The sequence below is a fragment of the Thunnus thynnus genome, chromosome 23 (assembly GCF_963924715.1).
Source record: "Thunnus thynnus chromosome 23, fThuThy2.1, whole genome shotgun sequence".
NCBI lineage: Eukaryota > Metazoa > Chordata > Actinopteri > Scombriformes > Scombridae > Thunnus > Thunnus thynnus.
The window spans coordinates 4,577,966-4,604,114 of record NC_089539.1 but is presented as its reverse complement, the minus strand read 5'-3'; the positions used below and the strand labels follow the sequence as shown (position 1 = coordinate 4,604,114).

Below are 26,149 nucleotides of genomic sequence, written 5' to 3'. Positions count from 1 at the left end.
GCTTATTGATTATTGTTTTAACTCTATATCATGTAAAAATCAATGTTTTGTTTCTTATTGTTTCTTGCATTCATATCTTTTGATGTCACTCTTAAAGTATGTTTCTTGATGAATTTGGGCTCTGATAACTTGCGTTGGACATTTGTCATTTATTGTTAATCAGATAATTAATTATTTAATTTTTAAAAAACATTATTTTGACAAGTGATGAAAATAACTCATAACTGTTCCCATTCAAACACCCTTCCTTTTAACCTACTTCACCCCACTTAAACATTTAAAAATATGCAAATATGCCAACCCTGCTTATATTACTCCACCGTGAACACGATATTATTATTATTATTATGATATTATTTTATAATGGTTTTAAGGTCAGAGTACAAAACACCCTAAGAGAGCAATCTTGCCATCTTGTTGAAGTACTTGAACTACTTCACCTATACGGAAGATTTATGTCTAATTAAATGGAACGCAACAAATAAAAAATATATTATATGTTTTAGAAATGCACTTTGAGATTGGTTGAAATCTCAATATTGATGAATAGCCCAGTGAATAAGAAGAAAAACACTGTAGGTTTCATTGTGCTTTGTGGGAACTTTCTTTAATTAAACTGTTGAACTATTCTTTGTTCAGTGTAATGAAACTGTTTTCATGAATCTAACAGGCAGGTTGATGACCACACAAGTTAAAACTGTGAAAACAATATTGCAGCATATCTGGTAGTTGTATGGGTCATAGAGTGGAGGAAGCCACATTTTACCCCAATGCAAAGGGACTGCAAAACACTTGACTGTGGGGAAAAGCTAGTGTCTTTTTTTATATATATAGTATGAGGGCTAAATTGTTTTTGTAAAATAAACTTTTTTGGAGTCATTTACTCTCTTTAATTCATTTGTACAAAGCATGTGGTAATTTTCTACTCCAAAGATCCATAATATCAGTTCTGCCTGTTGGCACAAAATTTGCACAAATGGCACAAAGGTGTTCTGCCGAGACATAACTGTACAAAAACAATGTAGAAAGCTTATTTTTAAGCTCAACCATCAACAGTTTTGACACATAAGTGGTTCAGATATGTTCAGGCAAGTATTTTCCACTCAAAAGGTACTACTACAGGCCTTATATTCACCTTTGTATGGCAAAAAATAGGCAAGGCAAAAAACAAAAGAAAAATAAAAAAAAGCAACAGAACAAAACAAAACAAAACAAAACAAAACAAAACAAAACAAAACAAAACAAAACAAAACAAAACAAAACAAAACAAAACAAAACAAAAACGTACCTTTCTACTCATTTTTGTGCCTCTGTAACCTTTATTCAGGATCACTTATACTCCTTCTGACTTTTTGGTTGTAAAATGTAAAGAATGACCTTTAAAATGAGATCAGGATTAAGACTGTAATCAAAAGGGTTGAAGAACAGTAACCCCTTTATTTTGGGTAAATTATTTTCGGCCATATGCACAAAATGGGGGTGCCTGGTAAGAGGGTCGTAGATATGTTCCTAAAGGTGCATTATAAAAATGTTAAGAGCCTCAGAATTTAGTTTAATTAGTGATGTGAAAATAACAGTGCCGCATCATTCACCTAAATGTTTTGTGAAGCTGTCTGAGTTCTTTGCTCGTCCCCGTGTAGGTCTAGTGCGCGCTCTCGTGACCATGTCGCCATTTTGATTCGAAAAATATGACTGAGTTTTTCCTGCTTTGCATGCTAAACTTAGCTTCGCGTTTGAATTACTTTGTGCGTGAGTACGAATCATACACTCTATATCTGAAATATCAGGCATTGCTATTAATGTGAAGTAGCCGTTAATGTTGGGGGACTGTTTATTTGACAGACTTCAAAGCCACATTTTGACTAACGTTAGCTAAGTTGAGCTAACGTTAGCTAACAGCAGCCTCTGCTGTCGCAGACTGACCCCTTCTTCAAAACAAATCACTCACAGGCTGATGTGTGTTAGCGGATAGTTAGCTGGATAGCTGGCTGCTTGACGATAAACTCCAACAACAATCTAACACAGACGAAAGGAATAGCGGAGGACTTTAAATCAAAGGTAAGTTTAAAGACGGTGGTGAGTTTGAGCTTGCAGCTAGCTAACGTTAACTCCGCTGCTGCAGCGACAAAGTTGAGCCTAAGTTGGAGAGATATATAAGTTAACTCAGCTCAGTACACGGTAACTGCTGGTGGCTAATTAGCTTGCGTGCTATTCAGAGCAAAGGAGGAACTAACTCTAGCTAAATGGTATGCTAAACAGATAAGTTGGAGCAACAAAAGTCGCCAAAGCTGACAAACTAATGTTGGCTAATCAGCTAACTTTGCACAGGGAATGTTAAGCTGTTAAATTACTCAACATTAGTTAACGTAATATAGGCGCTTTCCTTAAAGGTTATACTTGGCTGCCATCGAGATTAACGCGAGTGTATTTTCCGCTTCTATGTGCCTCATAATATTTAGAAATGTTAGATTTTGTGCTGGACCGAGTCAAATGTTAAGTGCAGAGTTAACGTTTCTGAATTAAAGTACACTCCGTCCGGGTTCATTTGCACGTTAGCAATAGGTAAAAAGCAAGAAAGACCTAGTGTTTAAACGAGAGTAATGAGAAATGTACTGAAACGTGATGGCTGTCGTTATTATTATTTTTTATTCTTGTATTATTTGGTTGTCATACCTCCTCAGGAGTTGAAGTAAACAGAAATCTGAGCTCCTACAGCAAGTCAGTTGATGTGCAATTCATGCCAAGGCTACGGTAGATCGGTTTACATTTCTTTAGCTACACATCAGTGTCTCTCTCATTGTTGGAGCTTCTTCCGTACCAAAATATGATAGACGGAGATGCAAAGTCATGTTTTTTTATTGATGGATCCATCGTTTTAACATGACTTTCTTGATCATTAGCTACCATGTGTAAGAAAGTAATGCCAAATGCCTAACCCAAGTGAGAAGAATTAGTGATGGCTAACTATATTTGACAGCCAACAAACTAAAAGGCAACCAATATTTAATAATATGAATTGAAGAAACGCCATTATCATGGGGGCCACCACCATCTGTGCATGAAGTACAGGCAAAATACAGGTCTGTTCACTTAATTTTACAGCTCCAGTGCGTCTAAGTGCAAGTAAGGAGCAACAGGCTGGGTGAGATTGTAGTTTTTGTGTTCCCTCTGAAGTGCACCATTGCAGAAGTGGTTGATCAGTTTGGTAATGCATTCACCAGGTAGCAAGAGCAACATGATAAACATTCAGTCGCCACCAATTGCATCCTTCATTACATTCTGAAAGTAGAGGAGAACTCATGTAAAAAATGTAGGTGGTATTCCCTTTCGCATGATATCACCACTTAATTACAGACTATTGTTAGCTCACAACATCCACATATATGTCCTTTATATGTGCCATTGTTCCTCTTTTCATCGAATGTTATATGTGCCAGTAGACTGTTTTTGTTGAGGTTGCCTCTGGTGGGTTCTATTTTGGATGTAAAGTCAAGCATTTGCTTTCCTGCTCAGTGTCCACAGGGAGCGTATGGCGGGTTATTATTGCACTTGTGTACTCTGTAAATGTATGCCAGATGGACGCTGCTGCTGGTGCATGTGCAGGGAAGGGTCCTCCTCAGGAAAAAAGGAAAAGAAAAAGGAGGAAGCACTTTGATTTCCTCCTTCAGTTTTACTTCCATGATCAACAGTTGATAACATGTTGCTCAGAGAGACACGTTAGCTTTGATAAAGCCAGCAGATGTAATTGTATTTTGGCACTGCCGGTGTGTTGGGTTGTCTAGATTAGCTGCCACAGTAACCGCACGAGGAAAAACAAACTGGACGCACTTGCTTAGTCACAAAAACATTAAATACTCGTTCTCCATTATTTAAGAGGCTTTCTCCATTTACCACGATGGATAGCGAGCATTTAAAAGCCTCTGTTGCAGTGCTGATGATACACGAGGAAGAGAGGTTGACCAAATCTTGTTCAGCAGTTGTCTAAGTATAGAGTGATGAGCATGCACACAGCGACTGAGTATGCTCTCAGGGTTGTTTAACCAACAGTAACCAGCCTGATTCAAGTGTCAGCCCGGGGAACCAGTCATATAAACTTTCCTGCTCATTTCCAATGACAACAACGATTTACCAAAGCCTAATATACATGGCATATCAACTTTATAACATTTGGCTTGACAAACATCTGTGATATGGTCATATGCTTCATCCTAAAGCATTTTCATAAAATAGAAAAAGTTCATAAAGAAGTTAATATAAAATCTTAGGGATGTACCTATAGTTTCCTTGGCAGTTTTGTCTCATAGGGATTTTCAGTACTACAGCCGTCTTACTTGCTCGTGAATATTCCCATTGTGTAGAGTTAATACCTCATTGATGCAGGCATGCCCCTCATAATTACGTTTGTTGGTTGGAGTTCCTCAGGTTGTTGTTGTTGTTGTAGTAGCCTGAAAGCATTTTAAAGTTTGTGCATTTTCATTCTTAACTTTTATGTTTTGCTTAACTTTAGCCTTTAGCCAGAAGTGTGCTGTTTCCAGATTTCCCATTAAGTAACTTCAAATATAGATACTTTTTCTGCATTTAAGCGAAGCAAATATCACACAGATTTGACGTCATTTTGTATGATCAGCCATTCTACATGTGCCATCTGCCGTTTTATTCATATTTTCTGTATTTTAAGCTCTGTAGCTTTGAATAAAACTAGCGTGCACGGCATGATTTTGTAACGCTAGACGCACCAAAAGGTCTGTGCAGTTAAAGAGGTTAATATTAGGGATGTCTGGATCACATCTGTTACCCCTGAACCTGATACAGAGTTCAACATAATACTTTTTTAAGTGTATTTATTTTTCCATAATAATACAGCTGACAAGAGTAGACCAACACTCAAATTATTAAAGCAGTATAAATATGTTTGACAGCTGAATTGCCCTGAATGCTGTCCTTCAGTGTTTAGTATAATAGTATATATGTGTAGAGAGAAGTGTCATCGCTGATCTGTACTGGCATGAAGCTTGAGGCAGGATTTTGACAACTGCTATTTAATATGAACAAAATAAAGTTTGACAACAAATAGCAAAATGTTGCTAAAATACAAAACAGCGGATCGGTACTGTCGATACCAGTCCTTTAGAAAATCAGAACATCCCTCATTTCTTCTAACAAGAGCAAATTAATACATAGAAGCAGTGTCATGTGACTTTTTCATTCATTAAACTTATTGTTATTTAATTGGAGTTTGATGATTGGAGCTGAAGATTTTTTGACAGTCTGTTCCAGCATCATAGTCATCAGCTGACAGTTGGATAGACTGATAGTGAGTCTATTTACCTACAGTTTTGTCTTTGATACATTTACATTTATTTACGTTAACAATAAGATTATACCATAATTACTTAAAGGTACATCTCTATTCTAATTCAAGATGTCAAATTGATTAAATTGTAGATGAGTGTACGGGGATTAACTTTACTTTATTTTGAAAGTACAACAAACTTGTTCGACTATATGTGTCGGTGGCACGTCACCAACTTTGAGTTGACACATGAGGACAACACAACTCCTCACTGGTTGCAAAACATACATTTTAATTCTTCATGTATACATTCACATGCACTATTTGTACAGATTTTAAATGATGTCCGAATGGTATGCTAACACTGTCATTTCTCCTCAAATCTCGGCGCGCACACAGTTGAATAATCGTCTCCACTGTTTTTTTTCACGCTGTGCAGGTTATGTTGAGCCTCTCAGTGTCTCATCTCCTAAAGAGGCCTGCGTTTTAAGAGGAGACCCATGCTGATAAATGCCAGGCCTCGCCACACTCTCTGTCGTCTGCACAAACACAAATGCCTGCCTGCCCGTGGGGGAGGTCTGATTAAAGATATCCACATTTCATCCACTGGTATGTGTGAGCACTTTACTGTGTGGCATTTCCGTCTTTTTGTAATTGTATAAACTATGACTACATTTACTTGGGACGTAATAATTCAACTGTTGTCCATATTGTAAATGATATTATATTTTGAATATATTATGTAGATGAGTTGCCTTTAGATGTATTCAATTCCAAATTTCTGTTTACATTCTATTGAGCTGAGGGCATACGTGCTATTTTATCGAAAATATGGGCTGTTTTTTATGGCTTTATGTGAAAGATCCAAACACGATGTTGTTTTTTCTGTTGCAATATCCTATGAGGTCTTATTTTCATGTTGTTGTCTCAGCTATTGGTTTAATCTTCTGGCTTACATCTTTGTTTACATCAATTTCCCTCCCACACTTCCTCTTCCACCTTCCTTCCCCATCAACTCTTCACTTTCCTACCCCCCCTTTCTTGTATTGTTTCTGGCCGCTGCCGGGCCTCCCTGTGCTCATCCACCACCTCCACGGCCCAGGGCTGTGTCCCCCGTCCCAGCGGCCACCATGTTTTGGAAGTTCGACCTACACACCACCTCCCACATCGACCAGCTGCTGGACAGGGAGGACGTGACGCTGAGGGAGCTGATGGAGGAGGATGACGTCCTGCAGGAGTGCAAGGCTCAGAATCGTCGACTGCTGCTCTTCCTCTCCCAGGATCACTGCATGCAGGAGTTGGTCAGCCTCATCACCACAGAGCCACCCGCAGACCTGGAGGAGAGGAGCCGCTTTAAGTGAGACCCCACATTAGTGACTGATAGAGAAATGATGGCAGGGACTAGTGACTGGTTTCCAAGTTGGCAATGTGAATAGAGAAACATAGAGAAACACATTATACAGCATATATTTAGAATCCTGTGCAACGGTTTACAGTTTATATTGTATTATTATCCAGTTTGTCAGGTAGTAACTGGGCAACATCCACAGATCACACAACTGGAAAGTACCCCCATGCCACAAAACCTATATATTTGGTAAAAAGAAAGTATAGCAAATTTGTCACTATGAAAGCGTCAGACAAACCAGCGTGCTTATGAGCCAGACCTCTTGGCTAAATACTGCAAAATCAGCAAATTTTTCAGCTTTAATTGTGTCCATGAGTTTCATAATGTGAAGACATCAAGGCAGCATCTGTTTAAATCAGTTCTTTTAAAGGACACACAAAACAAATAATGCGGTTGTATTTATTCATTCATTCATGTCTTCAGTGGATGTTCATGTTTTAATCATGTTTTCTATTTCATACAAAAAGTACGGTTCTTTGTATCTGTTATACTTTGTCTCTGTTTACATGCATGCATTATTAATATATTTTCATACTCTTCATTCATATGCTCATGTCCAAAGAGAAAATAATATGTTGTAGGTCATGTTGTCGGTTGTGTTCATCATCCCCTTAAGCTGTACTTCTATTTTACTTTGTTACATCCTGTTTTTAAAAATCTTAATCTAATATTCCCTTCAGTAATCAGACTGTGATTTAATCCTATTGATTATGATTTTAAACACAAGAAGGTTCAGGTGATCAGGAAACTCTTGGCATATGTCAAGACTCACTCTCATTGTCCTGTGTTTTCTCGTAAGGTTTCCCAACATTGCGTGTGAGCTCCTAACAGCAGATGTGTCCATCATCAATGATAAACTGGGCGGGGACGAGTCTCTCCTCGAGATACTGTACCACTTTTTGGAGCAGGACCCGCCCCTCAACCCGCTACTGGCCAGTTTCTTCAGCAAAACCATCGGCAATCTCATCGCCAGGAAAACCGAACAGGTACATTTAAAACATTTGTTTTGCTCGGTCAATAGTTTGTTGAGTAGAGCATATTAACAAATACATTTTATATACAAGCAGTGAAAAACACTGTTAATCCATTTTACCCGGTTGACAAATCCACACGGAGCTGCTGCACAGCAAAAATGAAGACAAATTAGGACAAATGAAGTAATTTGAAAACTAATTAGATAAATGATCACATGTTATGATTCACATCATCAGTACTGAGCACTCCTCTCTCTCCCCCTGTCCCAGGTGATCACCTTTCTAAAGAAAAAGGAAGGCTTCATTGGTCTGGTGCTGAAACATATAGATGCCTCTGCCATGATGGACCTGCTGCTTCGCCTCATCAGTTGTGTGGAGCCTGCCCCCTTGAGGCAGGAGGTCCTCCATGTAAGCTCTATACATATGTTTGTGTACCTCCTTCAAGTAAACACTGCTCTTTCAGTATATAATGCCATTTATCTTCTTTTTCCCCAAGTGGCTGAATGAGGAGAAGTTGGTTCAGAGACTCACAGAGCTTATCCATACTGGCAAAGATGAGGAGGTGAGTGTGAAGCATGCTTGGAGTTTACCTTATCATTGTGTTGCTGTGAGGGGGGTCTTTCTTTGATAACTCTCAGCAGTCACGTGTTAATTGAGATTTTCTGATTCACTGGTTTCCCTTTCAGAGACAATCAAACGCGTCCCAAACGCTTTGTGACATCATCCGCCTTAGTCGAGACCAGGCCAATCAGATGCAGGAGAATGCGGAGGTCGACCCACTATTGGCCGTGCTAGAGTCGTAAGTTTACAATTCCTGACTCAAAGTAGTTTTTTTTAGCATCACAGAATCTAACAATTGCTTGTGGTATTTAGGGTGAGTATGTACAGTATTGTGTAGAGTGTATTTAAAAACCTGGCGACACAATTCAGTTCACTTACATTCAAAATACTTTATTTGTCCCTCAGTGGGGAAATGGAGGCAAGCAAGTTTGCAAACATTCACACACACACATAAAGACAATCTAAAAACACAAAATATGATAGTGTAGAGATTTAAAAAGGATGTGACCAGAGTTAAGAGCAGCTTTAATCACAGCTGCACATTTGATAGCAGAACTAGTCAAACCTCTTCTCTTAGTCATCGGTGTCACAAAATTAGATTTTTTGGTATAATCTGTTTTGAATCAGGTTGAGTTTAGAACAAAGTTGTGATCAGATGTGTGCTCTTACATGTCCATATAAGCAAGGATTGTAAACACACAGATTGCCTCCTTTGTCATTGTCGACTCCAGATTTGCAAAAAATCCTTATCTGGCATGTAGAGTTAAAAAAAAGCAGAGCTCAAGTTGTAGTGTGTGTATATAAACATTTGCTGACAGAGCCTGTTTAGCAACACTTAGATTTTTGTGCAAGTTTGATTTTGTTTGTCATTTCCACTCCTCAGTGTTTATATCAGTATTGGAAAGCACTACTAAAAGAGCCATCTAATGGCACACCTGGCTTCAGCAGCAGAATACTTCATCAGCACGTCATCGTAAAGTTTTTTTCTTTCTTAGATTTGCAACAGCGCAAACCTTTATCTTTCAGGCAGGAGAGTGTAGCGGGACTCCTCAAGAACATGTTTGAGGGGGAGAGAAGTGAGGCCTCCATTGTTAACGGAACTCAAGTGCTACTTACCTTACTGGAGACCAGGAGGTCTGGGTGAGTCTACACGCTCAGCGCTTCCTGTCACGTTTTTATTGTAAATGTCGGACAGTGAGATAATAGTTTGTCTTGGTCTGGGTCTTCTGTGCAGTAAGACCACAGGAAGAATTTTTATTTTAGTCACTTTTTTAAGGAAGGAAGAGGAAATGCTTTGTTTTCTTAATCTGATGTTTAGTGAGTTGATGTTTTTGTCTGCTTGTGTCTTCCAGGTTGGAAGGGCTGATGGATCTGTATTCTCAGGGTTATGAAAGGTCTTACACTGTCAACAGCAGTATTTTAAATGCCATTGAGCCCCATTTAAAGGACTTCCAGCAGCTTCTTCTGGATCCCCCCAAGGTAAACCCGCAGTGCACTCATGAAGCAAAATAAACACAAAAATAAGCATAAGAACATAGAAATTGTTTATTAGATGTCGGGCTGTGTGATATGACAATATATATCATCTGACGATAGAAAACATCCATCGTTTCATATTATGCGTTATCATTTATTTCGTTGTGTCGCAAATCATGATCTTAACAGCAAAATCTAGATTTTTTTTCAATGCTTTACAAAGTTTTTGCTCTCTGCGGTACAGTTGTAGAATTGAAACTTATTGTTCTTGGGTATCCCCTCTACAGAAAAGTGCAATATTGACGACCGTTGGCGTTCTAGAGCAGCCACTGGGGAACGCCCGCCTTCATGTGGCCCGGCTGGTGGCCGCCCTGCTGCAGACCAGTGCCCCCAGTATCTGCCAGGAGCTCTGCAATCTTGCCACCATGGACCTACTACTGGTAGGCTAAGCCTGACTTATCCAGGCTACATCTAACAACTCTGGAGCTTATTTTTCTTGTCATTGTTCACATTACGTGACATGTTTGAGGTCTTGTCCAACATTTGTTGACTGATATTTTTGCCTCATTCAGTCAGTTTATGTGTTACATTTCAAACATTTGACAAAAATTTGCACAAGGTTGGTCATGAGGCAGGGAAGCACTGATTACCTTATCACACCACCTGGTCAAAGAGCAGTGGGCGTTGCTTCTTTGGAGCAGAATCATGTCATCAAGCTGTGTGTGCTGTTTAACAGAGGATTCAAACCCTCCACTGCCCCCATTAAACAACATGGGGGCACTTCAGAGGTCATCTCTGGTTTAACCGCCCGAAACTGTTTTTAATGAGATTGGTTCAGTGTTGGAGGGCCACAGAACCAATCAGACATGTGGTGTTGTAATGAATAACTGGCTAAAATGCTTAAAAGTGTTCAGATCATGTGTATCTCTTATATGTCTATGTCCTGATGTGAATAAAGGGAGTGTGGAAGAAATGATTAAACGCCATAATGTTTAGTGAAATCTGACATGTGGTACTGGTACACATGCTGTTAGTGGAGGTGTCCACTCTTATTTAATGCTGCCCTGAGTTCTTCTGTCTCACATTTTCTCTTGCAGCATTTTACTGACTTTGCTCTGCTTCCTTCTCTCTCTCCCTCTTTCCCTGCATAGGATCTGTTCTTCAAATACTCCTGGAATAACTTTTTGCACTTCCAAGTGGAGCTGTGTGTGGCGGCTATCCTGAACCACCCTTCCTCAGAGGAGCGGCCCAGCCCAGGCCTCCAGAACCACGACGGGAAGCCTGCAGCATCAGCCGCTGAGGCACAGGGGGAGGCAGTGGAGACAGGCGGGACCAGTGAACCACAGACCTCCATTCATAATGCCCTTGTGGCACATGTAGGTGGCTTCAGCAGCACAGTATCTCGGATGTCCCGGACTACACCCAAAACTCTCTCCACTGTGTTGTTTGCAAAGTTTTGATGCACTTTTCTGATTTCATTCTTCACAGCTCTTCCAGCAGTGTCGATTGGTACAAAAGATCCTTGACGCCTGGGAGGAGAATGATAAAATACAGTAAGAGCCTCTTCACATCCATGACTTAGCAACGTGCTCAAACACTTTGTATCAATCTGTGTTTAGTCTGTGACTTCAATAAAGACAAATACATGTAGAGGTGTAACTGTACAGGTGTTGAAAGTGAGTGTGTGACTGTGAATTTCAGGGCTGAGGGCGGCACCAGAAGAGGCAACATGGGTCATCTGACCAGAATTTCCAACATGGTGGTCCAGAACCTTGAGAAAGGACCAGTACAGGCTCAGATCACTGATCTCATCAAAGGTAATCATGTGTAGCAGCTGGCTTAACACCAGATGAGACGCCATTTAACTGAAAAATTAGCGCAAAAGTAATATCTCCAGCGATCAGGCATTACTCGGTGGTTTACTGTTTTGCAGAGCTGCCAGAAGACTGCAGAGGTCGCTGGGAGAGCTTTGTGGACGAGACCCTGAGAGAGACTAACAGGAGGAACACAGTAGAGCTGGTGAGATATTATTTTCAGTGGACTTGAGATTCTTCAGCATGAATCGCTGTCTTTTAACTTCCTCTCATTTGATCTTCTTCTCTCCCAGTTTAAGCCCAGTGTGTTCAGTGCAGCGAGGTAGTCAGGACAGGACCAAGCAGCCCAGCACAGTGTCAGAGCAGCCGTTACCAAAAAATAAATTTTTCCCAAAGATGGTTTCTGTCACGTCTGTCATGTTGTTTACTGTTGCCATGACGACAAAGGTTGCCTAACTTTACGAAAGTAGTAGCTTTAACCAACACCATGTTTCAGGTGATTATTTTAACCCAAACCATGATATTTTCCTTTCCCTAACCAAGTGGCTTTTGTGTCTAAACCTAACCAGACCTTAACCACAGCTCCGTCACATCATTTTCCTCATACGAATGCAGATGTGCTTCAAACTTGGCAAGACAAGTATATTTTGAAGCAGCTCCTTGTATATCTACCATTGCTGGGACTCCCTAAAAACTTAACTCTGTTGAAATTCATGCACTACGCAAGTAAGTACATAGTGTACCCAGTGTATACTACATGGAAGTGTACTAACAGAAGTATCTTGAGTTGAGACACAGTGGTGGTATTTCAACCGCATGGGTGTGGTTTTGCAGGATGTAGCAGTGCACGCTTTGGTGAGCTTTGTGACCACCTCAGCCCGTGCTCTGACTCTGATTTGATGCATGAAGGCATACAGAATATACTTGTCATGTTTTCCTATAATTTGTATATTTGGTCTCACACCTGTGTAGGTGGAAATTGAAAGTCGGTCTTGTAAGCCCGTTTGGGCATCTGTTGATGCAAGATACTACATTGATATCAGAATACAGGCGCCCCATCTGAGTAGATTTTTGTTGTTGGACATAAGTGAGACCATTTAAAAGTCAATATATTTTAGCACTCTCTAGTTGTACATCTCCTCCAGTATAACATTATGACTGATTATCAATAGTCAGGTAAAAGTCTATTGATAAACGTCTGGTTGTGGTTGCAACTTTCCCAGCAGAACAAGGAGCAAAAATTTAAGTGTATTTTCATAAATCGACGATCACAAAAAATAAAAAGTCATCTCTGAAGTTACAGTTAGGTGTGAAGTCTGTAGGTTTAATCTTGGGGTTAAGGCAAAGATTCGGCTAATAAATAACTTTTTAGGTTACAGTTTTGCTAGCTTATCCAAAAAATGACGAGACGACCTAATGCAGTCCAACGACAGCGTGCATAAGGCACACACTCCATGTGATACAGGACGTAAGGCACTGCCCCCAGGTGTAAAAACAAGGGAGTCCCTGCCACTGCTAGCTTACTGGATACAGCGTTGGAGCGTTTCATTCCTCTGAAAGTTGCTCAGTGGCCTAAAAAGTTCACCTCCTGGGGATAACATTACCCAGATCTTCTGAGATCATGTGGCCCATAAAGCAGACGCACCAGATACTTCCACCGGCTGAGCTGCCTAACTTCAAGTTCAGCCCTCCACTAACTTGAACGGGATTGAAGTAATTCAATCGTGTGGCTCTTCTAGACTTTCCACATGTGATCAGACTGAATGGATCAAATTCTGATAGTGAAACAAGTCATTTTGCAGGAGTTGTGATGCTCAAAAAATATGTATCTTCTGATTTACAGACATCTCTTTCACAATTTAAGTCTATGGGAAAAAGTCTTTCTGGGCCAGTGTGCATCACATGACGGATGCAGAAGTGATAATTACACGGTTTGGCCACTATGTCAAATTAATTTCAAAGCCCTGCGCTTTTCCTGGGGGCTTGTTAGCACATGCAGAGTCAAGCACTACTGTGCTGAATCAAGTGTGCATGTGCAAGAGTTTCGCAAATCTAGTATTACCATCTAGACATGGCCCCTCACTATTGCGTAGCGGCAGGAAGTGGAGATGCATCGTCCATCTTTACATACAGTCTATACTTTCTTTTCAAATTTGTCATTTAATACATCAGAAATAATCTAAGCAACACATGTCAGAAGTGTTTTTACTTATATAATGAATCAGTAGCCCTGTTACTTCATGAAAGTCTGATTGTAGATTCACACAGCTCACTGTGAGGACTGATACAGCAGTGATATCTGGTGATAAGTATTTGCAGGAACAGGATTGTTTACAAAAAGCAGGCAGGCATTTGCACTGACAGAAAATGCATTTGCTGCATTGGAAGTAGCACAGCAATTTTTTATTTTTTCTTGACTTTGTTTTATAGCAGACAAACTATTATATGTGTTGTTTTTCCTGTAGTGTTGTAATTCTTGTCTGATGTAATGAAATTGCATCATAATGTATGGAGGGGTGTAGTAAGGCCACAGGGTCCCTGTAATGTGGAAAACATCAGTACACCAAACCAAACCTCTGCTCTGTGTCCTGCAGGTAAGCACCCACAACATGCACTCGTCCAGCGAGGACGACGACATGGAGAGCCCCTTCCCCAACGACCTGTCGCTCCAACAGGTAGGAGAGACTCCATGAAAACAAAACCACTTCACAATATCATCACCAGTATTCATGATAAAACACTTCTTTCAATCTGTCAAATAAACACCAACATCCATTATGACATCACCCTAAAAAAAGCGTCTTTTTGACCTTCCCAGGCCTTCTCCGACTATCAGATCCAACAGATGACTGCCAACTTTGTGGATCAGTTTGGGTTCAACGATGAGGAGTTCAGCGAGCATGATGAAAATATCAAGTAAGGAGGAAAAGTCTTACACAGTTTGTTGCCCTTTTAAGGAAAATGTTTCTCAGTATCAAACAACTCTGCATCAGCAAAAAAAATCCTCTAAACCAGAGCTTTAACTTTTTTTTATTAATTCTCAGTACACACAATTTGATTGATTGTAATACTCAGTGTATTTGTGTTAAAGTGATTGAGTTATCCCTCAGTGATCAGTTTAACATCCAGGATGTTGGCTCATGTTTTCTGCTTCTTCTCTTTCCTCAGCGCCACATTTGACAGAATTGCCGAAATAAACTTCAATCTAGATGCTGATGATAATAGTGTAAGTGTTTGAATATTCTGTTCATTAAAAGAAAGTATAATAATCACACTGCCACTGTCATTGATATTAATATTACTACTTCCGTTCATGTCGCTACAACTGTATAGAGTTTCGGTGGTGAACAATGTTAATAGAAAAGTAACTTATTGCTGTTTATAGATAATGGATTAGACACTGTCACAGAAAGAGTTATAACTTCATTCAAGCGTCTGCTTGTTCACAGGCCAATGCGGCTGCTTTTGAAGCCTGCTGTAAAGAGAGGATACGCCAGTTTGATGATGCTGAAGAGGAAGAGGACATTTGGGAGGACAAGGAGATAAACTATGCAACACAAGCTAAATCCAGAACAAGGTAAACCTGATGATGATGATGATTTCTAGTGTGTGGTTTGCTCACTGTCTTCTGTCTGTTAATCCTCTCATCTCCTCAACGTCTCTCCATCATTCCCCTCTTGTCCAGGTTTGGGGTCTCTCAAACCTCAGAGGGAAGCTCCAGGAGCAGCATGGAGAATGGAGGCAGGGAGCGAGACCGTGGATCTGAATCTGATGAGGACGAGGACTCTGAGCAGAACACGTCAGACACAGGTAGACTAGTGTACAGCAGCTACCCACAGAAACACAGCCGAATATAATGTGGAAAAGGGGAACAGCCGTTCAAAATAGACTCTTTTGTGTTGTTTCCAGGTCCGGGCTGGACAGCAAATTTCAGGGACTCTGGAGGGAATGCAGCATCCCAAACCCCGGCAGCATGGGACACCTCAGCTGGAGGCGGAACAGACACACAGGAAACAGGCTGGGCCAACTTCACTGAGTTCCAGCCTTTCTCTGGGTGAGAGAATAAAACGGAGAAATTGAGATTTTCTAGGAACAGTTGTCATTCTTTTACAACATGTTAAAACCGTTTCCTGTTTCCTCCTGGTTTCCTACAGTACAGAGACTGATCCCAGGTGCAGCTCTCCTGTGGACTCGGGTAGCAGCGACGCAGATAAACAAGCCAAACAAAACCACGAGAAGAGCGGTGAGCGAATCCCACCTAACTACTCCTGAACTCATGTTTCGTTCGGGTTGGTGAAAGATTAAAAAAAATGTAAGGAAATAAAGGTTTACGTCATTTTCTCTGCCTGTGTGTGTGTGCCTGTTTCAGCAGATGTTAGTGCCTCCCCTGGTGCTCCTCCGGCAGGAGAAGGGAGGAAAGCTCCTCTCGTGGCCTCAGACAGCAGCTCCTCCGGGGGATCTGACAGCGAGGAGGATGACAAAACTGCCGGTGCTCCTCCCGCTGCAGCCATCGCCTCGGAAACAGCCGGCACCCCCGGCAACAAGACAGCTGACCTCAAAAGGTTTGACATCACTGCATCTTTTAGCTGAAAGCCTCTGTCAGATGCTGAGTGACAAAATCCTGCCCTGTTGACCAGTCCACTCAGTGCAGTCATACACAAAAAGCTGATGTGTGTGTAAACATCTATATTTGAAACATAATTACCACATTGAGGAAATTATAGACTGGACTGGGATTTGAAATTACTGGATTCATTCAGTTTTGCCTTTCTAAGTAAAAAATATAACCCGGGAGCTCCTCTGCTACTCTGCAGAAACTTGAGCTTAAACTGAGCATCAGAAGGTTGAGCAGAAGAAGAAGAATAGCGGGGTAGCTGTTACCTTTTCCAGTAGTGTGAAAAATGACTATTTCAGCTAATTGAAAGCAATGCAGTTACTAATAAAAATACGGTATGTCATCAGTAATTTTAGACACCTCATCTAAATATTAAAGTCACAGAGTTTCATACCTTGACATCCCTAACTACGAGCACTGTCATCATGTTCATACACGTCTAAAAAGCTAAATGAAGCGCTGGGCTTACTGAGCCCAAACTACAAAAAGTGTTTTCTTTTTGTAGTGAGGTCAAAGGTCAGCTACAGAACAGACACTTATGCAGGGAGGGGGGGGGGGGCATACTGTTGACATAAATCTGTAAAATGTGCTGAAACTGTGTTGCTGTGGAATAATGATTAACTCTGAATGTTTGTTTGCGTCCTGCAGTGAGGAGAGTCCAGTGTCTCTGGAGAAACTCTCTCTGTCAGATCCTCCGAAAGCATCAGAACAGCAGCCGTCTGAGGATTCACCAGTAACCACACAGACTGACAGGAAGTAAGTACCTAACTACAGAAACAGACGTTATCAAGAAAATATAGTCAAAATAAACAGTATAATACAGTGTGAACGCTAAAAGCTTTCTGTCTTTTACATCTTTTAAAAACACTGTAGGGAGATCAGCTGCTGATCAGATTAAGTTCACAGCTGTGGCTTCGGTATCCTGTGACGGCCATTTATCATTTTCTACATTTTATAGACTAAATGATGCATTTAGCTGAACAAATAATCAAAATTTTGTATATATATATATATATATGCACATATGGTGACATAAGGGTATAAGGGTGGAGTGAGTCACAGTTGACCTGTTTCTTTCTTTGCTTGGTAAGAAGTGACACTAGTAGTGGAGGGCAAGTGGGGAAAGGCCCGTTGTGTGAAAGTTTGCTCATTTACAGGAAGTGGTTCCTGCCGTTCAGCTGTAGGAAATCCTGCCAACAACATGTTAGTTAGCTGACACGCTGAAATCGGAGGCAAAATAACGTGTAATGTTTTGAGGAATTGTGTCTATTCCTCCGATTTTAAAACAGCTGTGTTGATTATTTTTTTCCTACTTTTTTGAAATGTAAAAAAAAAAACTCCAGATCAAAGGGTCAGATAAAACTGCCAGTAAAGTGAAAACAGTGCACTGAAATGTCCCTAAAGACATTGGAAGGCTGCAGGCTTTGTATGGTTTGTCCTGGACGCTGCTAAAGCTTCATACAGCTGATCAGTGGTAGGCAAATAGTGGCTCTTGGACCAAAATCTGGCAAAATCTCAAAATCTCCCTCCAACACAAATATCTGGCCCATGTAAATCTTTTACATGACTCCTCATAAATCTACAGTAGTTAACAATGTAAACACAAGGCTCATGCAAATACATACACACATACTGTCATTAAGCTGATCTGACCAGAATAGATTTGTGTCAATAACTGTATTTCAGTTTTTTTGCTTCAAGTATGAATGAAGTATATGTCCATGTTTATGAGTCTTTTTTTGCCAAATGAGTATTAACATTAGCTGCTGTCACTCTATGATCCTCACTCACTGATGGGGAATTATGACATGTGCTGTTTTTATAAATCATTCTTCTTCTAACAGAGAGCAAACGCCACCGCCCCAGGAAGTGTCCGTCAACGGGCCGGTCTGAGCACGAGCAGACGGTGAAATCCCCAAACAGCTACGGTTGCCGCTGACTGTCAGCCTCCTCCAGAGTGACTTCCCCCTAAATAAACCTCACTGGTGTTTTTACTGAATCACTCTGCCATGTTATTGGACCCGGACACTGCCAATCAACACCAATAATGAGGCGACGGAACATGTTAAAAAAAAAACAAAAAAAAAAAAAAAAAATGAGGAAAAAAGAAAAAAACCAACAGACAGAGCGGAGTGTAGAGGAATCATCTTCAAAGCCTTTTTCCGATGTTGCACATAATTACGTGCGGTTTTAATGTAGCAGCGATCTTTGAAATGACAGAATCCGAGGGGTAACATCATCATCGTTATTTTTTTATGTCCTGAAAGATTTTTTCTCCTACTTGTGGAAAGCTGTTGGAACCTGATTGTTAGGGATTTTACATCGTCACCCCTGAACGGATAGCACAGGCTAATTTTTTAATGATGCCTCAACAATAAATACCTTTTTTTTTTTTTTCTTTTTTTTTTTTTTTTTGAAAACATTTTTTTTTTTTTTTTCCTTCAAGCTTCAGAAAAAGCACTTATGCAGCCATTTACTGTACATTATAGCACAATGTAAGTGTTCTACCCTCATCTCTGCTGGCTGTCTTATCTGTCCTCTCACCCAGATCAAGGTTTTTATCCATTATTCCCGTTATCTCTCTCTCTCTCTCTCTCTCTCTCTCTCTCTCTCTCTTTTTTTTTTTTTTTCCCGTTTTGGTTGCTGTTGCTGAAACATCTCTTGTTGTCGAACATCACCAGGTTTCTGAATGTTTTGAAGTGCTTCAGGAGGGTCTGTGGAGGAGGAAGAGGAGGAGGAGGATGAGGAGGAGGAGGGGCGGGTCGATGAACAGAGCTCTAATAGTATTACTGTCTTTTGCTCATGTGCAATAATGTCAATTAGCCATTTTATTTAAAATGAAATTCAACATATTTCTTTTTAAAAAGAATCAATCTAGCGTTGGAGACTCATTGGGTGTAGTTTTGGGCAAACAAATTTGGATATAATCTCGATTTGAGGTTTCAGATTTTTTTAAATTTGTCTTTTTTTTTCTTTCTTTTTTTTTTTTTCTTTTTAGTGCATGTATAACCGGTTCTCTGTTGACCTAGCTAGTGAGCTAAGACCTTCTGATTGTATTGACCTTTAAGTTCTTATTGCTATCCCCCTTAAATCAACCAAACATTATCTACCTATATACAAATATTATCTACATTTAAAAGTAATTTTACAAGCAATCTTGAGATTACTATTGTTGTCTGTTCCTCTTTTTTTTCTCTCTCTCCACCGAGCACTTACTCACAGGGCGAGAGTGACATCTGGTAAGAGTGACGCTGTATTTTTTTTTTTTTTTTTTTTGTTTTGTTTCTTTTTTAAAAAAAAAACATTTTAATTTTATTTCTCTCTGAGCAGCAGGATTGGAAAGAGGGCAGGTCTGGGTTCTGCAGAGCTCCAGGCCTCTTTTGGTGTACTTACTTAAATCATTTGACAGCGATCAGGTTCTACGATCATTGTTAAAAAAAAATTTGAAATTAAAAATGTCTGGTTGACCACATTAATACCAAAAGCTTTGCTGTGCCGGTCTGGTTGTTGTCTTTCCAACTCTGCAAAGATCCAGCTGCCTGTTCACGTGGAGTCTGAATGTGAAACCTTCTCTGATTCTCTCATCGTGATCATTTCATTACATTTATGTCTTGCTTGTCTACAGGGAGGTCAGAGGTCAGTGTCAGCTACAGTGCAAGCAGGTCAGGAGCTGGTAGGAAGCCACTAAACAGTTTGCCACTGATGATGAGGTATTTTACTATAAAGCTACCTGATGCTGCTAGAGTTCAGTATAAAGAAAGTCACAGAGCTTCTAGTTAAAACAGCAGAGCAGCAGTGTTATAATTAAATCATGGTTCATTTTACAAGTCTGTTATTCCCTACAAATGTAATATCCAGGTGCTCATTTGGTTCACTTCCAATTAATGAATTCAAATACATTTACAGCTTCACCTGAAGAGTCTTTTAGTCAGCATATGAGGAAAGAGCTCAGTTATAAATACATAATGAATTTATTTGGGTTTAGATGAAAAGGAAATCATTGTTTTCTCTACACAAATCAGTTATTTACAGGAGACCTGAGTGGCAGCTTTTCATGTTTTAGTCTTATTAACTACAGCTGTGTGTATCACTGTCACCTATTTTCCAAAAATCACCCTCAGTTTTACATTCGTTACCTTGCAGGCAGTCATTAGTTTGGTTCAGGATGCACTGAAAGTCAAACAAAGATTCACTAGAGATAGGGGAATTATGTTGGTGAATAATCTTGTGGCATTTTTTATCATTTATTAGACTGTTGTGAGCAGAGAATAACAGACTTTATTCAGGGGAAATATTTAGATATGAGAGATGGCTGCTGAAGAGCAATATTTTTAATACAAGAAAAGAATAAAGTCACATTACCTTTTCACTAAGTCCATGTTTGCTCAGTGTGAAAAGATCACCTGCATAGTTCACCATCGCAGTAATTTGTCAGTGAGTGATTCACCACTGTGGAGACTTCAGAAGCAGCTGCTGCTCACAACTTCCGTTTCACACACTAAAGAAGCTGCTTTTATTTATACATTTCTAGTAATGACATGACTGTAATGTGAGGGGTCGGTTGTAGTGATGAACTCTACATTCCTCTCAGCTTTACAGTGTTCAACTCATTGTTTTGGTTTTACTGTTCTGCTTCACTATCACTGCTCTCATCAGTGTTGTTTCTAGCCGCAGCAGGCAGCTGTTTTCAATGAAAAAGCTCTGATAAACCCACTGTACACTACCTGCTCAGCACCACACATATGCAATGTAAGACAAGCTGGTGATCGCAGTGGAGCATTTAGCAGCTAAAGAGACGACTCTCAGGAGACTAAAACTGAGCTTAAAAGGAGTGAATATTGGTCACGTCTGCTGGACGTCTGCACATTTGTCATTCCAACTTTATAAGGTGATGATATGTCAATGTTTTGTTTACAGCGTGTTTCTGCTGCCCTCAAGTGGCCAAAAAAATAATGACAATAATGAAAGTTCAAGGTTAAAGTCTATAAAAGAAAGAAAAGAAATGGCTGTCTGAAAGGAAGAAGCTGAATGATCCTGAAAAGCTTCAGTATATTTTCAACAGTGGTCATCTTAGTGTGAAAGCAGCAGCTACGTCCCAGATGAGTATTCTCTCAATGTGTTTAATTGAGGGAAAATGTCTCAATATAAAACAGCATGAAAAGAAACATTCTAAGAATCTTCTAAAACAGCTGAAAAATGTAAATATATATCTGCTGTGTTATCCAGGGTGAAACTTAAAAATGAGTCAATGCACACACACAACACAGATGAACATTTAAACCCACAGTTTTTATTTTGATTCTAAAAACTATATTGACATGATTGACAACATAACCCGGCTCAGAAGGTCATTTCTAATAAAAAAAAAAAAAAAGAACAAAATAAATAAAAAGATTATGTCATATTGTTCTGGTTAACGTAGCTGTTTGCTGTAGAGCGTTACCACGGAGAGATGAGTAAACTAGAGTGAAAAGACGAGCTGGGTCTAACTGAATGTAGACTGCAGTCACAACACAAGGACACACCGAGTCTTCCCACAGGCCGGTTCTGACTGCTGCAGAGACTCCTGCTGTCGCTTTGGTCCATCTGCTCCTCAGAGAGAGATTATTTTAAGATGTACAAGGTCACCTGCATCTCAACAGTTAACTGATGAGCCCCAGCTAGTAGTCTGGTATTAAGACAAGCATGGTGCTGGCTGAGTACTGTGGTTTTCTTGGTAACCAGTAAACTGTTAGTGGAAGCTTAAATGTATGAAAACCAACACAGCACTGATTCAGTCTGTGTATGTTGCTGTGGTAGTTAAGACACCACACATACTGGAGTTATAGATGTTACCATAAAGAACGTTACCTGCTCATAATCATATCAGATACAGTTCCTGTTGTAAAAGTGGGGTTACCATTAAATATTCAGAGATGAGGGCATTTAGAAGGTATTTGACTAGTTTCCTGCCTACACGTTGAGTCTTGCTTCAGGACAAACAGCCAAATCTTGGATAAATTATTCACAGGAACAGTTGTAGTACGATCCTGTGACTTCCCACTGAGTGATTTAACAGAGGCTGAAAGTCTTTTCTGTTGTTTAATAATTGAATGAAAATAAACCAGCAACTATTTTGATAATTACTTAATTTTTAAAAGAAATAATGCCAAAACAATACTGGATCCAGCTTCTTAAATGTGAATATTTGCTGGTTTCCTCGTCATATATGATAGTAAATTGAATAAATTAGGGTTATGGGCTGTTGGTTGAATAAAACAAGACACTTAAAGATGTCATCTTGGAATCTGTGACTATTTTCTGACATTTTGCAGAGCAAATGATTTATCGAGAAATAATCACCAGATTAAGTGATAATAAATAATGTTAAGTTTCAGCCCTTCTTCTCATCTTGCTGCAGTGATGTAGAAGTGTACCACAGGGCGTGTCTGTACACCGTGACATCATGAATCAGTGAAACGCTGTACCTCAACCTGGTTTTAAGTAATTCTGTAAGGATGTGAACGCACCATAATCTTCCTGTAGTTTTGGCATCATATCTTGAACTATTTTCAACTGCACCATGCATAATAATTGAAAACATTGTATTTTTTGTCAGTTAATTATGGAGACTAAAGCCCTGTCTGTATTCAGTACATTCAGGCAGCCTGACTTGTATTTCCTCATCTCATCACTGACTATTTAATGACCACTAGAGGAGTCAGCTAAGCTAGCAGCAGGTCAGTCAGCAGAACCAGCAACCAGTAAGACTTGATGTGTCTGAGATTTATTTGGACTATAATCTACATCCAGAACATCGCAGCACTGTGGGTGAGCAACACAGTAAAATCCAACCAGTCTTTAAAAACCAGCCCAGAGGCTTCCTCTTTCACAAACACACCATTTCCACTCTTGCATACGGTTGGTATTGAGTAAGGACAACCGTATTTACAAAAAAAAAAAAAAAGACATTGAGGGTTTACTTGTACATTTTCAAAAAAAAAAAAAAGCATTAGTCACATTAATACAGAAATAAACAAATGGCACATTGAATTCCTAATTTAAAAATAAAGTGGTGCTTGAGGAACTTTCTTACTGAGGAGACAAGTTAAATAAATTACTACCATAAACGTTACATACAAATCTGGAGTAGTATATACAAAGGAGTTATTAGACACAAAAAAAAAATCTACAATTTTAAATTTTATCTTCAACAAAGACAGCAGTATAACCATATTTTACAGAGCAGGGTTTGTGTTAAGTGTGGGTCAGAGTGGTTTTGTGTGGGGAGGGGGAAGGGGGGGGGGGCAGTCTGATAAAACCTTTAAAAAAAAAAAAAGTGACGATGTTTGAAACCTTCCAGCTGAACATACTGTTTCTCTAGAACTCTAACAGATGTAGACTCGTCTATGTACAACAGGCGCTAACGTTAAACACTGGTGTCGACACGAGTGGATGCAGCTGAAAACAGGTACAGTGAGTCTAAACAGCATCAGATTCAGATCCCGAGACACTCAGTACAAATGGATAATGTAATGTATGTATATGAGTGTTAACCTGACCAGCGCTCACAGACGTTTGAGTGACATTCCCCGTCCCAACATCAGTAAAAAGGATAATTCCAGTATTTTTCAACCTTCTACAGTCCCATTCTCATAATTATGTTGGTTCTGACTGATGGGTCCGTGCTAACTTCACACTCGCCACATCTGTTTGTAGAAGTTCGGGAAACTCCAGCAAAACAACGTAACATAAGAAACGGAGGTTGCTGCGGTCAAACTGCTGAAAACGGGACCACAACTGTGTGAAAATCTAGACCTGTCCGTGAAAGAGTGACCGACATTGTTCTGCTAAAGACTGTGTTTCACCTCCAAAATTAACGGAAAGAGCCTTCCAGAACATGTCTGTTTACCTCCGTTGACGCGGAATCTTGCCTTATGATTCCAGAAGCGATAATTTAAATACTGCAGATGAATAGGTAGTTTGCTAACCAGCATTCAAAATAATTTATGTAAAATGTAACTTTAAAGAGGCTTGGTTGCTTTGCTTGAGTTTCCCAAACCTCCACGACAGAAGCGACGAGCGCAAAGTCAGAACCAGAGTGAAAAAAATACACACTTATCCTGTTCACGACTCTCGGCGCACCGCAGCGACTCAGTGTCCATCTCTCTCAACACCGTAGTCTCTCCGAGGCATCCCATAATACCAGTACAGTTCGTTAGTATCCCTCCTCTTAATCTCCTAACTTCCAGATCTCCTTCTATAGATAGTTTTTAAGACATCACAACAAAATATATCCCTCCTTTTTCCTTCAGCATCCCTTAAAAAAAAAAAATTCTGAATGTTAATAGTGGTTTGTCTTGATTCAAAACACGCAGGTGAAGAGCAGAGTTTAGCTTAGTGAGGGAAGTTTCATCTACTTTTGTAAACACTCTCAGTGAAGATTCACCGACACACTCGATAACCTGACAGACTGTAATCTCCGACTGGCGCTCTTTGATCTCTACGACTGATTCATGGCTTTCACAGTATATCCTCATCACCTGCTGCTTTCTGACGACAGATGATGAACATTGATCTCTTTCTGGTGCTAGTTTGAGATTTTATTTGGAAAAGATAACAGAAAAGGAAATCCTTCATGAACCGTTGAGGAGCCCCCCCACCCCCACCCTTCCCTCACCTTGTTGCGTGTGCTGCAACGCACTTCCCCTTAAAACTTCCTCTAAATATACTGCGAATGGGCTACGTCAGGCAGTGAGAGGCAAAAAGCCAAGACCTCTTGAGACTGGAAGGAAGGAAGGAGCGTTTGCTGCGTTCCTCTGGGTTGTTTTGGTCCGTCAACCCATCAAAAAAAAAATCCGATCTTTTAGATCCGTTTCCGTAGCGGTCTAAACGAGTCCTCCGACGTGGCTGGGCAGGCTGCAGCTCCTCCGTCATTCCTCCCCCGGAGTGTTTCACATGGCGAGCAGGGTTAAGCAGGAGGGAGAGCAGGTTGTGGTTTACAGGTGGAGGGTCTGGAAAGATCTTCATGCTGGTCTGAGCTGCAGGACGTCTCAGAAAAAATGCAACGACGTGCTTTTAATATGTTTTTTTTTTTTTTCCATCCAGCGCACATAGTGGTCAGACTGTCGAGGAGGTGAGAGGCTGCAGCTACTTGGTGAGACAACAGCGGGTGGTTCTTCAGGGACATCTGTGTTTTTTTTTTTGTTTTGGTTTTTTTTTTTCTTTTTCTTATTTTTGTAACAAAAACACTGAAACGTTGTGACGCAAGAGTATTAGTTCAACACTAGCGAACAGAACAGAGCTTAAGTGGTGAAAGGCCCCTTCCCCCCTCCCTGTTCTGCTGGGATTGGCCGGCAGAGATGTCCGTCACTGCTCATTCGTTCCTGGTTTGCATTGCTCCTTTAAAAGAGTCCCGCATCCTGTCTTAGGCGTCTGACAGGCAGCTCTGAACACTGTCCATCCACAGCTGTGCGTTCAGGCTGTCCTGGGCACAGAAGTTGTACACTCGTTTGGTCGTCTTGAGCTGAAAGATGAGAGGAGAGAAGTTACCTCCAGTAGTCTGGACACATGAAGACACTGAGAAAATCACCAAAAAAGTTTGATCACACTGATTGTGAAGCTAATTTTCACCTTGCCGTGTTTAAGCAGGAGTCCTTTTTTTTTTTTTACAAGTTGAAATATTGCAAAACCAAATGCAACTTTGCAGCACTAAGAGGAAACTGTTTTCACAATTCATGTCGTCTCTAATTTTTTGCTTCAAATTCAGTTTGAAATGAAGCGTTCAGGTGTCAAACAGAGGCTGACAGCCAGGTAAACACTCACTCCCCACACTGGGCTGCTCTGATCACACAATGCATGCTGGTACATGTAGGAACTACAGTTGTGGCATTTTGACCAGGAGTAAAAAAAACTGGAGCCTAAATGATTTGTTGATTTATCAAATTATATCAAAAAAATAAAACTATGAACCATTTTGATAATCTATTAAATGTAGAAGTCATGTAACCAAACTACCCAACATTCACT

The 26,149-nt window shown here is 40.2% G+C and overlaps 2 protein-coding genes across 9 annotated transcripts in view; one reads left to right on the top strand and one right to left on the bottom strand.

Annotated features, from left to right (window-relative positions):
- Window positions 1-1,642: 1,642 nt before the first annotated feature.
- Window positions 1,643-21,570, top strand: LOC137175747 (serine/threonine-protein phosphatase 6 regulatory subunit 2-like). Of its 2 annotated transcripts, XM_067581597.1 has the most exons (25): window positions 1,655-1,749; window positions 1,951-2,058; window positions 5,733-5,902; window positions 6,396-6,650; window positions 7,501-7,687; window positions 7,946-8,083; window positions 8,172-8,237; window positions 8,362-8,474; window positions 9,263-9,376; window positions 9,589-9,715; window positions 10,000-10,152; window positions 10,864-11,088; window positions 11,201-11,265; window positions 11,414-11,529; window positions 11,646-11,731; window positions 14,121-14,201; window positions 14,345-14,442; window positions 14,695-14,752; window positions 14,976-15,103; window positions 15,212-15,336; window positions 15,436-15,580; window positions 15,681-15,769; window positions 15,896-16,088; window positions 16,790-16,897; window positions 17,986-21,570. In XM_067581597.1, the coding sequence occupies exons 4-25, from the start codon at window positions 6,424-6,426 to the stop codon at window positions 18,032-18,034; spliced, it is 2,691 nt and encodes an 896-aa protein (XP_067437698.1). In that variant the 5' UTR covers window positions 1,655-1,749; window positions 1,951-2,058; window positions 5,733-5,902; window positions 6,396-6,423; the 3' UTR covers window positions 18,035-21,570. The 2 variants fall into 2 exon arrangements, with proteins under 2 accessions (XP_067437699.1, XP_067437698.1); XM_067581598.1 differs by having other exon boundaries at window positions 1,643-2,058; window positions 15,899-16,088.
- The window catches only part of sbf1 (SET binding factor 1), a 63,463-nt gene continuing 58,725 nt past the window's right edge, over window positions 21,412-26,149 (bottom strand). For all 7 annotated transcript variants that reach the window (XM_067581590.1, XM_067581593.1, XM_067581592.1 and 4 more), the window contains one exon: window positions 21,412-25,646. In XM_067581590.1, coding sequence (XP_067437691.1) covers window positions 25,548-25,646 — 99 coding nt within the window. In that variant the 3' untranslated portion in view covers window positions 21,412-25,547. The remainder of the gene's footprint in view (window positions 25,647-26,149) is intronic.